Source organism: Rhagoletis pomonella, unplaced genomic scaffold (assembly GCF_013731165.1).
Source record: "Rhagoletis pomonella isolate Grant_MI unplaced genomic scaffold, Rhpom_1.0 Rhpom_scaffold_02263, whole genome shotgun sequence".
Lineage (NCBI taxonomy): Eukaryota > Metazoa > Arthropoda > Insecta > Diptera > Tephritidae > Rhagoletis > Rhagoletis pomonella.
The window spans coordinates 1-13784 of record NW_023460817.1 but is presented as its reverse complement, the minus strand read 5'-3'; the positions used below and the strand labels follow the sequence as shown (position 1 = coordinate 13784).

At 39.1% G+C, this 13784-nt stretch overlaps 1 protein-coding gene across 1 annotated transcript; it reads left to right on the top strand.

The window, feature by feature from the left end:
• Window positions 1-7430: 7430 nt before the first annotated feature.
• Window positions 7431-12544, top strand: LOC118753250 (homeobox protein B-H2-like; the record flags this gene model as incomplete). Its single annotated transcript, XM_036488127.1, is given in 2 exon segments — window positions 7431-8027; window positions 12154-12544. A coding segment is annotated over 1 exon segment (299 nt), but the record flags the coding sequence as incomplete, so codon positions are not given.
• Window positions 12545-13784: the final 1240 nt, after the last annotated feature.

Genomic DNA, 13784 nt, shown 5'->3' with positions numbered 1-13784 from the left:
TGGGGCTGAAGTGCTTCTTGAGTGTACGCATATGGTATTAATTTAAGAAAAACATGCTAATAAAAGGTTAAAGAATAACACGTAGAAAAAGACCAATACAAGAACCAAAGTGAAGAGGAGTGCGTACATACATAGATAAAGAAAAGGATAAAGGCAAAAATGAAGACCAATGTAAATTTACACTGTACTTATATAAGGGCAAAGGTGAAGGGGAATATGTAGATGAAGAAAATGATAAACATTAAAGTAAAAACAAAGGTAAATATAAAGAAAAAGATGAGGATGAGGATACCGATAAAAGTAAAGATGAAGGTAGAGGAAGAAAGATTAAAATAAGGGTAATTATAGAGAAAAGGATATAGATGGAGACACAGATACTCATTCTGTGAACCATTTTGGGATTTTAGAGATTTTTGGGATTCTCGGGACTTATCGATATAATAATCGATATTTTTGTCGCTTTTGTTATCGAAATTTTTATCGATATTGTTATCGATTTAGCTATCGATGTCTTTGGAACTTATCGATTTTGTAATCGACGATTGGGGTTTTTTATCGATATTGTCATAAATTTTATTATCGATATTTTTATCGAATTCGTTATCGATACTGTTACTGATTTTGTTATCCATTATTTATTTATTTTTCTATCGATTATTTATCGATTTTTTTTATCGATATTTTTATAGATTTTCTAATCGATTTTGTTACCAATATTATTATCGATTTTGCTATAGAAATTTTTTATCGATTCATTATCGATATTTTTATCGTTTTTGTTATCGATATTTTGTTGGATGTTACTATCGATTTTGTTATCGAAAGAGTATAAAGATACAAATGAAGATAAAGGAAAACAGAATAACATAAATGTAATTAGAACGAAAAGGGGTAAGCAAAAGCAGATGTATGTATGTGATTTTTTTGAGGTTAGGATTTTCATGCATTAGTATTTGACAGATCACGTGGGATTTCAGACATGGTGTCAAAGAGAAAGATGCTCAGTATGCTTTGACATTTCATCATGAATAGACTTACTAACGAGCAACGCTTGCAAATCATTGAATTTTATTACCTAGAAAAGTTGGCAGAAAATCCGCTTTTTTATCGACAAATTTTGTTCAGCGATGAGGCTCATTTCTGGTTGAATGGCTTCGTAAATAAGCAAAATTGCCGCATTTGGAGTGAAGAGCAACCAGAAGCCGTTCAAGAACTGCCCATGCATCCCGAAAAATGCACTGTTTGGTGTGGTTTGTACGCTGGTGGAATCATTGGCCCGTATTTTTTCAAAGATGCTGTTGGACGCAACGTTACGGTGAATGGCGATCGCTATCGTTCGATGCTAACAAACTTTTTGTTGCCAAAAATGGAAGAACTGAACTTGGTTGACATGTGGTTTCAACAAGATGGCGCTACATGCCACACAGCTCGCGATTCTATGGCCATTTTGAGGGAAAACTTCGGAGAACAATTCATCTCAAGAAATGGACCGGTAAGTTGGCCACCAAGATCATGCGATTTGACGCCTTTAGACTATTTTTTTTGTGGGGCTACGTCAAGTCTAAAGTCTACAGAAATAAGCCAGCAACTATTCCAGCTTTGGAAGACAACATTTCCGAAGAAATTCGGGCTATTCCGGCCGAAATGCTCGAAAAAGTTGCCCAAAATTGGACTTTCCGAATGGACCACCTAAGACGCAGCCGCGGTCAACATTTAAATGAAATTATCTTCAAAAAGTAAATGTCATGGACCAATCTAACGTTTCAAATAAAGAACCGATGAGATTTTGCAAATTTTATGCGTTTTTTTTAAAAAAAAAGGTATCAAGCTCTTAAAAAATCACCCGTATTGGTTATGAGACAAAATAGATATGGAACTTAAGTCTCACTTCTCCAGTGTGGCGCACTTACTTTTTTTTAACTTATGTGAGAGGAAATAGCCTTTGGACTTCCCTACGTTTGGGCTTTTTCTATCGTAGTAGAGATCGTCGGTGCCCTAGCTCGATTTGAGATGGAAGTGGTGGTTTTTGTAGGCATTTTTTTTTTTGTGTTTTCCTCCAGACCCGTACTTTTTGGAAATTAACAGAACACAGTTTAGTACTGGGCGCAGAATTTCTCTTGGTAGTGTTGTTTGTAATCAAACAATCACTTTAATCTCTTTAGTCACTTTAAGTAATCTCTGCGCATTAAAAGGCCCATTCGGTTTATTATACACACCCTGTATATTTTTCCCTTTAATAGAAACTGAAAACTTTGCACTGGTTAAATACTCGCAAATTCCCCTCCATCTCTTAACTGCTCACTTATGAGTTCATTTATTGCTATACTACAATGAAAAAAAAAGAATCACTTCCAGTTGCCGCTGGCATGTTACTCCCAACTGAGTATTTACCAACACGCTGATTAATTTATTGCCGATAATAATCCACTATATTATGGAAATGATTTTAATTTTTTATTATCATTGTGTTATTTTTATTTGTGTAATGCTTCTTGTGCATATTTTAATTCAGCTGCCAAAAAATGGTATGTTTTTTGTTCCTCTTTTTGAGGAGGCAGGAGAATGAGAAAAAAGTTGAAAGAAATGCGCAAATGAATATATTTATGATACATATGTATGTATGTATGTAATGTATTATGTTAACTTTCAACTTCTTTCTCCCTAATTTGGACACAAGTGCGGTTTTAGTTGTTGGCTATAACGGTGTCGTTGGTATCGATTGCTGTCTTTGTTGGTGTCAGCTGCCATGATGTAATATTTGTACTTACATACATACATACCTACATATAAATGTTGAATTAATTGAATTATGACCGGAATCTCGTTTCGTATGTAAATCAATATAAACTGTGTTTTATTTTTTTGGAATTTTTGGATTACGTAGACATGTAACGGTATTCGGTAATAGATTAATTACTAGTGCAATAAAAATTCAACAGGGAGTGTTTGTGGTTCATTTGTGTGAGCATGAAAATAAATTAGTGTTGTCACCTTCATACATACATACGTGTCATTTATGTACAGGCTTGTTGGGAAATGGCAAGAAAAACTGACTAATTGTATGCAAATTGCAAGGGACAAACTAGTTTTGCCTAAGATAAACTAGTTCTACCTACTTGTTATAGAATAAACTGGTATAGCCTAGGACAAACTCGTCTGACCTACATAAGCCCGACAGGAGAAACCAGTTAAGACTAGACTGAACTAATTGATCCTAGTATGAATATTTACACTTCCGAGCGCTTGAAAAAAAAACAACCCTCATCAGTCCAACTCCGGCTACGTAGTCCACAGTACTGTTAGGCCCAAATTGTTTCCGCGTTCAGTCTAGACCTAACTGGTCTTGCTCATAGGGCTTTTAAGCTCGGCGGCTGAGGCAAGATTTGTCACCCGTTATACGGTACCGAAAGGAAAGGCTAACGTATTGGCACTGCTTGAAGAATTCGAACACAAGACAATAAACAGTCCATTCGAAGTAATCAAGAGGGGTAACTGAAAGGAATATCTGGTCGCGTACGAGCTCTCTTACTTCTAATTTTATTTTCATGAGGTCAAGAAAATAGATCATTAAGTTAATAGCCACGATTGCTGGTCACTGACCTTGGCTATTTCACGAAGATAGGAGAGGTGCTTAGGACATATAGAGCCAAGAGAAGAGCACATACACTCCCTCTCCCGGGATCTATTCTAAAATTCATAGAGTCTCTGGGGCTGCATTCGGTATTGTGATAAGCTGAGGGCACAATAGACCTACTGGTTGCAGTGATAACCCTACTCATATCTTTCTATCTATATAGGTTGCGCAATCACAGGTCCAGCGAGCGGTTAGTAGCCTTCCTGAAAGCTAATCAAGATCAAAACACTGGAGGTGTTGTTGTCAATACGCCACGGTTTCACGGCCTGCTAACGAGTCTCATCAATAACGAGAGCATTTTTAAGAGGTCATTAGACTGCCCTCGGCCTATTCGAGGTTAGAAGAACTCGGCCGCTTTGCATTCTACGGTTATCGGCCAGGGATAACTCTTAAAGAAACGTTTGCCTTACTATCTCATCGGTCATGCAATTCACTGCGACATACCTACAAACATAGCTGTGCTCAATAACCCGTAGCAAGGTACCCTAAAATACCATCTTACAAACTATAGAGATATGTCTTTTTTGGACTTTACTCTCTGACAAAAGTATGACTTTTTGTAGATTAAGATTAGCCTAATCAACACAGCGTGGCTTTCTTGGGGCTATTAACTCAGCTTGAAACACACTACACTGATTTCATCGAGGGAATATGTGTGGTAAACATCTTTTTTAACTTTTCCCTACATCGTGGATTTCTGTAAGGGCATCCACTAGGCTGAGGCAACGTAGAACATGATTCCCGCTTATAATTCCTAATTATTTTGTTGACATATTGCAGCACTTTGACCAGAGATAGTTGAGCCTTGAGTGTTTTCAGATCTCGTCAAGGATCTACTTTTAACTGCTCACTACGTAGGGTGGGGAAAGGGCGACACTAACAGAAGGGGATAGTCCTTACTAGAGGACTTATTAAGTGAAGATCTGTGTGGGACATAGTCCAATATTTATCAACAGAGTGAGGCAGAAAATCCTTGACCTGACTCTCAACAACAGTATGGGTAACAATCTGATCGAACAATGGAGGTGTCCACGGAGCCTTCCATGTCCGGCCAAAGAATTATCGAATTCTCACGCAATGTAGAGAGACATCATTCTTGGAATTCTTGTTGGGAGCGGAGGTCGAGGAAAACTCTACGATGAGGAACGCCAGGAATGCAGTCTTAGATAATATAAAGAACTATTAGTTATCATCCTACCTGGTTTATGGAGCGAACATAAAAGAGATAGCTGTAACATAAGGTTAACAAGCTAACGGACATAGTGCAACGGGCTTTAATTATAGCTGCATTGAGACCAAGCCAAAAGGGACTGCCAAAACCGCGCGGTGGTCATAGGAGTTCAGGAAAGAAGTGCCCAAACTTTTCAACAAAGCAAAGCGCGTGCGATGCTGGGATGAATACGCAGCATAGCTAACGAACTACAGCTAGGAGATCATGAAGGTGAAACGAGATAGTTACAGAACCCTCTGTGAAGGTATCTCGAATACCCAAGCAGCCGCAAGGCTACACAAGGTTCTAGCCAGAAGAATGGTGGAAATGCTGTGACCTACACTGTAAGCAAAGAGGAGGAGGCAACTACTCTGCTTATGGCACACTTCCCGGAGGCCACTAGGTTAAAAAAAGCGAAGTGAAGTATCTAGGATCAACCCTGGACATCAAACTACTATGGAAGAAACATAAAAAAGCTACTACCACCAAGGTCACGTAAGCCTTAATGGCTTGCAAGTGTCTGTCAGCAAATTGCTAAGAATTTATCCCCAAGATCCTGAAATGGCTATACACCATGATAGTACAGCCAATAACAACCTATTGAACGGCGGCTTACCACGGTGATATCACAGTGAAACAATCGCTCACTAAGCTACAACGAATGGCATGTGTATGCCTAACAAGAGCGATGTGCACGTGTCCGTCGGCGGCGCTGGAAGTGGTCCTTGAACTTGAGTCGCTCTACATAGCCAAATAGCAGATTGCCAAAAGAACTCTGCTCAGCTTGTGTAGAGAGGGATTTTGGAAGGGTAAGGTCATATCCTCATATGTCGGCCGCTGTGGTGTTGTGGTAAGCAGTGCGCGCTTTCACTCCTCAGCAATTGGGTTCAGGCCCCTGCCAAAGCAACATCGCAAAAAATAAATATTGAAAACAGGTTTTCTCTTAACAGTGGTCGTCCCTCGTCAGGCAATGGCAAACCTCCGAGTGTATTTCTGCCATGAAAAACAGCTTGTCATAAAAATACAATCGCCGTTCGGAGTCGACGTATAAACTGTAGGTCCCTCTGCTCTGGTCAAGGCGCACGGCACAAGTCGGAGGAGAAGCTCGGCCAAACACTAACATAAGTATGTGTAAGCGCCAATCTATTATTATTATTATGATTAAGGTCATATCCTCTAGGAACATGGCGAAGTTAGGGTCCTCTCTCCCGCTACATCTGTTTCCGAGAGATGACTTAAGTAGAATTATAGGTTTTGAAAAGAGGCTTGAAATAGAGCAGTAAAAAAACCTGGAGCATTTCCGCCTTGGAAAGACTCCTTCAGAATAGCACCATGTATTGGTATGCAGACGGATCGAAGACCTCAGAGGGATAAGGTTCCGGAATCTTTGGACCAAGGACCAGGATCTCGGTTAGTATAGGGAAATATCTGATCATATTTGAAGCGGAAGTTCACGCCATCTATTTATGTGCGGAGATTTTCATAAATAGATGGTACCGTAATAAGAGAATTATATTTCTAAGTGACAATCAAATCAAATCATGTTTGGTCCTTCATGGCTATACTCAACTCCCTCGTTCCCTCTACAGTCGGAACAACGTAACCGGAACGGCCCAGATTTATATCTTGAGAAGGACTGTCATTCCAGCAACACTCCCCAAAACCCTTTAGGGAATTCGCGGCAGCCATCACTCCAGTTGGCCCCGAGCGCTTCCTCGGAGCAGGTCCCAATACTATAAAGGAGCAGCTTAGCAGAGCGAAGAACAATATGAGGGATTCAGGAAAACAGTCTACTGGGAGAATATAACAAGAGGACATTCCAAAGTTTAATTAACCTCCTAAAGGAGAAGCTGCAGACTAATAGAATATCTATGGGCCTAAGTGTGCTGGCGCCCTCTGGGCCTGGCCTAACCTAACCTAACCGCCACGAATAATGTTGTTTGCTGCATAATTCATGCTACATATCATGGTGCGTATAATTTGTTAGCGTATGTTTTAACATACATACATATATACGACCGCTACCACTTTCTATTAATTCGCCTTCGAAGCAACACAATACCTAAAGGCTCTGCGCTGACGTACATACAAATATACACATTTCTATAATTTGTAAAATTTTTTCGCATTGGCCTCTTTATGCCACTATAGAAATTTCCCTTGCAAATTACACCAAATTAAATTGGCTGGCGGCGCCATCTGTCGTTTTAATCGGCAATGCATGCCCAGCCTAGCATCTACAACAACCCAGAGTAACGAAAACGGAGAAGCCGATAACTACACTAATTGCAACTCTGATTATGCATAGGAATGCATCGGAGAAATATCGACGCTAAATGAAACATCGATATATCGATGGAACAAGGACAAGTTTTAACTAATTTTAAAAGAATATTTAACACCATTCAATCCCAACCAGCTTCCTTTGCAAATAAGCATACATATGGACAGATTTCCCTTATTTAGTTAATCTTCCTATGATACATCGTCAATTAAGCGATGTTAGAAAATCGTAAACATCGTTAGCAAATATCGAACTTTGATATTATCGATGCTTCGAAAACATCGATGCATCGTTTGCCTCCCTAATTTTGCATTTATTATTCTTCGAGTTCCATCGCAGCCGCACCACAAAATATGGCCGCACGTTAATTACAATTTAAGTAAATTGCGATAATTTAAGCAAACCAATAATAAAAGCAAATAAAACAGCAAATATTAGGTTGTGTGTTCAAAATATATAAGATCGAGTTTAACAATTAAATTTAAGTGTAACTATAGTTTATAATTAAATCCAAGCAAAGAGCCTAGACGGCAAAGTAAAAGAGAATGGTGAAAAGTTCATCGTAGATGCACAAAAGAACTGTAAATCCAAGGTAAAAAGGGCAAAATTCGTCTTGCGAAAAGAAAGTGCAAATTCAAAATCAATAAAAGTGCAAAATCAATGGAAAAAGTGCGTGAAGTTTGTGAAAAATATAGAATAGTGCATACAGAAAAAAGACAAGTAGGAGAATCTTCGTTCCTACTTCAGCGCTAACAAGAAAAAGTCTGCCGACTACAGAAGCTACAACTACACAGCACCAACAGGATTGCGAAACACAAACTTACACACGTATACTGTGTCCAATAAACTCAGGAGTAACGACGGCAATTATACAGCCCTTCATAGAGCTGTACCAGCTGGTAAGTTGTGCCTAGACACAAATAATACATACATCTGTACATGTAAATACAAATGAGACTACGGCTACCTTATGCCGTTTATATTGTTTTTGTTTGCGGCTTTGATGACGCAGACATCGTCCAGTAGTCAGCTGGGTTCTGGTGATGATAGGAAATGCAAAGCATTTAGGGGAAACAACAGGGACTGATAAAAGTATTAAATCTTATTATAGATAATTAATATCAAATTGAAGTAGAATCTATGCATAAACTCGCTGACAGAATCGGCCCACAATATCTAATTCTTTGAAAACGTCCCACTTTGATATAATCGCCCCCCAAATCTAATTCTTTGAAAACGATCCAAAAATTAATGAGTGGGAAGCTATCCTATATGGAGGACGGTTGAAGAGGAGCGCGCGATGAGCAGAGGAGCGCGGCACCTCAAACCCCGCCCCCTTTTTAGGGAGGGTATCAACCGTTATAACAACAAAAACAACAAGCCGTGTGTAAGCGCCAATCTATTATATTATTATTATTATTATAAAAAAATGCTACCCCCGACCTCTGAAATCATATGTGTTCCTAGGGAGCCCTTAGAAAAAGTTTCAAAAATAACATTTTTAGTTACATTTTCGCTTATATTAAGGCTGCATTTCTTTATTTATTCTGAACGTTTGGAATAATTATTTTTGTTTACTTATTCTTTAGAACGTTCCTGATGACATGTTAACGTAATATTTCAAACGCATTCTATTTATTCTGGCTGTGAAATGGCATTATCTGGAATGTATAAAGAAACGCAGCCTAAGTAAATTAAGAATTCACTACTACGCTCAGTATTATATTTCGGAAAAAAGAAAAAAATCAAATATCTCGAGGACGAGAAGAGCTCGATGCTCTTTGCTTGCCGCTCCACTATGTTTTAGCCTTAGAAGTTGAAGGCAGAGAACCCCTCTAACAATAGTCAGCCATCATGTGTGCGTTCCAGTTGCCTTAATAGCGTTCTCCGTGGTGAAAGCTGCATATAACTCGTAAACAATAGCTGCTGGAAAACAAATGAGGCTATATATTTTTGGAATGAGCGACTCAAATTAGTAAAAATCATGTCATAATTCATTTACAAATTCAAAAAGTGCAATTTTGCTGGCGAGTTTTATTTATATTATACGTCATCATCTATTGCTATTTTGCGGACGGGATTACAAAATTTGTTATATTTGAAAGACTTCCTCTAAAATTTTTTCGAAAAAATATTAAGATTTACGTGAGCTAGACCGATTTGAAAACACATCCAAAAATTAAATTTTATATGAATACAATTTTTTCTTAAAGCATTTTTTGCAAAAATCGCCTCAGATGGCAAAACTGTTTAAGCTTAAAAAATCAGCATAAAAAGATAAAAAAATGTTTTAGTTTTGATGCTGTTTTTTAAATATTTTCAAAGATTGGTTTAAGGAAAACTTGAATAACTGGGCCAAAACTATACGATTTACACTTACGTATGAAGTATCAATGGAAACGTATTATCTCACCCTTTTTATTTCTTGCAGAAATACTAATTCACGTCACGTTTTGTTTATAAACATACATACATACATACATGTGAATCAACAAATCTTAATTCAACTTGGAATTGCGTTGTTGTTGTTGTTGTTGTAGCGGTTACCACAACCCCGCCCAGATCGGTCAATATCTCAGTCGATGTAGTCAAGTTCCACTTACGGCAGCCCTAAGAAGCTTGCAGTCTCAGTAGGATCGGTCTTCAGGGGCTTTGGCGTTAGGGTGGTCGGGTTTTCCGTGCATACGAAGAGATGTTTCGAGTCATGGGGTGTCTCTCCGCATGCCGGACACTCATTTGGTACATCTGCGTTTAGTCTGCTCAGGTATGAGTTTAACCTGCTGCAGTAGCCAGAGCGAAGTTGGGCTATTGCGGTTCTAGACTCCCGAGGCAGATGAAGCTCCGTCTCGTCAATGTTCGGTGGTTGTGCGCCTAGAACGGCATTCACAGGTCTGGAGTCTACATAACTCGAGACTGACTCCCTGTGAATGCCGTTCAGGTCCTGTCGATAAGCTGGCGGGTCCAGTGGTTGTTTACTGAACCTCTGAACTTCGTCCGTCAGTTCGTAGAGATGCCTCCTGACGTTGCTGGGCTCTTCTGCAAGCCTATTTGGGGGACCACGTCTATGGCTCCCAACAAGAAACTGCTGAAATAAATAAAAATGACAGGTAACATTTTTCCGTTATTCAATAAAAATTTCTCCCTCCATTTTAGAGGGAGTGAACGGGTGGTCAAGGACACCCTTATAATATGTAAAAGTTGATATTGTAAAACAATGTATCCGCCAAAATATTTAAAAAAAAATCTATGGCGATTTCATAATGAAACAATCAAGCACATAAACGTTTACGTGAAAGCGTGGAGGTGATTCCACCTCATCTTCCCCTTGACAGCTGATACAAAAGGGATAAGTTGTAATTCCTAGTCTTACCGCGTGAGTACCAATCGCACAATGGCCTGTCAGAACCCCCATCACTAGCCCTAATTCCTATTACTTTTTAGTCAATATACTACTCGCAATTAATTTTTCATATGTTATTAAGTAGTTGCGAGATTAAGAGTTTATATATAAAATTAAAGCCGACCCCGCGACAAACGCTAACCAATTGGACTGACTGACGGCAGGCTATTTCACTACACCACAAAGATGACATAATAAAAAAAAATTCAGCTTTAATAAAATGCTTACAACCTGTGCCTTTCTTGGCCTAAATCTTGTTTCATGAATTACTTTGGGCTAGAGACCTCACCTCATTTCGATAGCTCCCCTGCAGCAGTACAAGGCAACGCCTTTTTTTAACCTTTCCCAAGGACCAAGCCTAAGTACTTGACCCTGTCTGAGGCCGACCAAAAATATTGATGGACCATCCGAGTTCTTATGCAATGCAAATTTCATGTTTTCAAAAAAAAAAAAATAAAAAATTTGTCCGAAATGGAAGATGGCAGAAATTTTCATGTTTTATAACAGTCGAAGAATGGACTCCATTTGATCAAGCATAAACCGATTGGACTAAAGCAAATCCGATGAAATACTGTTTCCAAAGTGTGAGGGGTAAGCCTTCTAAAATAAAAGAACACCTTTTTTTAACATTTTGCTGCCGGCAAAGCGACGCAAATAACTTTTTTGTGGATATCAAATTAATGTAAAGAAACTGTAAATATTAAAATGCATACATTCAATGACCTCTGCTGCTCGCTATCAGGTGAGTTGCCGTTGTGGCCTACTAAGAAACTTGTATGTATGTGTGTAGAAGAATGAAAATTGAAATGTTTGTATATTTTGGCGATTATAAGAAATTTATTGACACAAGGAATTATCAACAAAACGTCGCTGCATCACTTGGCCGCTTCACAATAGCTTAAGTAAAATTAGGTATTCAATATTGGTTGTTCGTTGTCTGCAGCCCATTGCACCCTTTGCGACAGAGCCCTCAACCCGTTGCACTTACACATAGATTCGGGTGGTGAAAAAGAAACTGCAGCTGCAACTTTATCCAATTATAACTTGTACAAGTAGAAAAAATAAATATCAGAAAGCAAGAAATGCAACTGCATGCATTTATTCGCAATATAAATTACATATAAGGATTTATATACTATACATATGTATGTAAATAGATGCATATGCGAGCGTCAGAAAAATGCAATTGCAGTTTCTTTCTTGGGGTAGTTTATGCACTTTTTTTTTAGTTTTATTTCATAGAAATCTGCAGCAAGGATGCGTCTGACAACGGTAGCTTCACGCAAGAAGTTATGAACTTTGACAATAACAACAAACATGAATTGAAAGTGGCAAAACAGCAACTATGCATACAAAATACTAGTAACAATAACAACAACGAATGCACTTTTAGAACAATGCATGTGTTGAAAGCTGACATTCGCCGTTTGCCAATGCGAATGCATACATACGTACTTATTTTTGCGCGCATTTATTATATCCTTTAAGGACAAAAAAAAAACAAATTTGCATAATTTGAATTATTGCTGTGTAATTCGTGTACTCCGATTCTTATATAGCTTGCGCTTGCTTGGAAAATTGCAATGTTTAATTTTGCTTTTTCTCATTTTATCTACTCGTTTCAGTTAGTCTTTTGCAGAGACCAGCAACCAGACAGACGCGCGGTGAAATTAAAATTTCCATTTTATTCAATTTCACCTCAGTTACGTGAACCAAAATGCAGCATCATGCACATGTTGCACGCACAGCTCCGCCGCATATGCGTGCCCATCACATGGCAGTGCCGCCGCCGCACTCGCAGACTCAGTCGCACATGCCGCCTTTGAATATGACACATGTACCACCGCCGTCAACTGGACAACAGCAACAGCAACTGCCACTGCAAAGCAGCCAGCAGCAAAATCAGCCCCAGCATCTTACCAATGGTCCAGCGCCGTGCAGCGGTGGCGGCAGCTCTGCAGTCATCACCGGATCGAAAATTGGCGCGCCATCGCATATTCGCGATCATCATACGCGGTAAGCTACATATGTTCTAAATTTAATATAGTTTTAACACTTTTTTTGTCAGGTTTTCAATTAACATTCCCTTGCCGGTACTTTCTAACATACCCCGCGCCGCGCCGCGCGATCGTAATTATGTAAATGTCTCTGTCTGCAAGCGCAAAACAAGCAATCGGGCGCACTGTCGCTTTATGTGATTTCCTTTGGCCTTTTGTATTTTCTCAACTAATAAATTATAATTTCATTCTTTACTTTAGCTGCCTTGCGGTGTTTTTTTTTGTTGTTTGGTTTTGCTCTATGCAACAGAGTGTAGTCACCTTTGCAAATAGCTGTCGGTGTGGCGGCCTAGCCAAATGATGGGTAAGCGAGGCAGCCAAGCCGCCTAGCTTCCTTTATTCACAGCATGACTTCCGTTCAGGCGTAACGAGTTATCTTTCTGTTATCCTACCCTGTCTTCTGTAAGTATGCGTGCACTCTTCCTGCTTGTGTGTGCTTCTCAATGTACATATGTATGTAGTATTCAGTATATTCTATGTGCTTGTCACTTCCCCGCAAAAATCGTTGGACCATGTGGTATATTTGTGGTATATTGGAGTGCTTACAAAAGTGCTCCTCTGCCATGCTGTAGCGGACCAACTCGTGTCTCTGCACCAGCTTAATGTTACCCGATCACTGCTTGTGTTTTAACGAAATGTGATTGAAGTTGAGCATTTGAAAGCACTGTGGCTGTAGCTAAACGTGTAGAGATGCTTGCTCTTATTTGTTAGCTGCCAGCAGGTTCGGGTTCGAATGCCGTCAGAGGCAGTATGCCATTTTTTATTTTTATTTTTGTTTTTGGTTTTTATTAACTGCGAAAAACCATCTGTGAAGTGAAGAACAAAAGCGTGTACAAACGAAAAAAATATATCAACAATGCCGTTGTTTGTTAATATGTTGGAGTAGTTTGTGCTACACTGTTGTAATGCAGAGTTGGAGTATATGGTCCTGCACTAGGACATCGCAATGTTAATTGGACCACATTTTATATATGAATTGTGGGTAATTTTGGAGTACTCCTTGACCCTCAAAGAGTACTCCCTTACATGCATGCATGCAGTAGTCGCGATTTTTGCAGTGTTACCGCGCATGCCATTTTCCCACTTCAAATTGAAGTAGTGGTGGCGTTTGCAGTTACCCAATTTACCAAACATCTTCGAATTGAATTCTGATCTACTCGTTTTGGTGAACAATTTGTACGCCCCGGTGAACTTTTCAG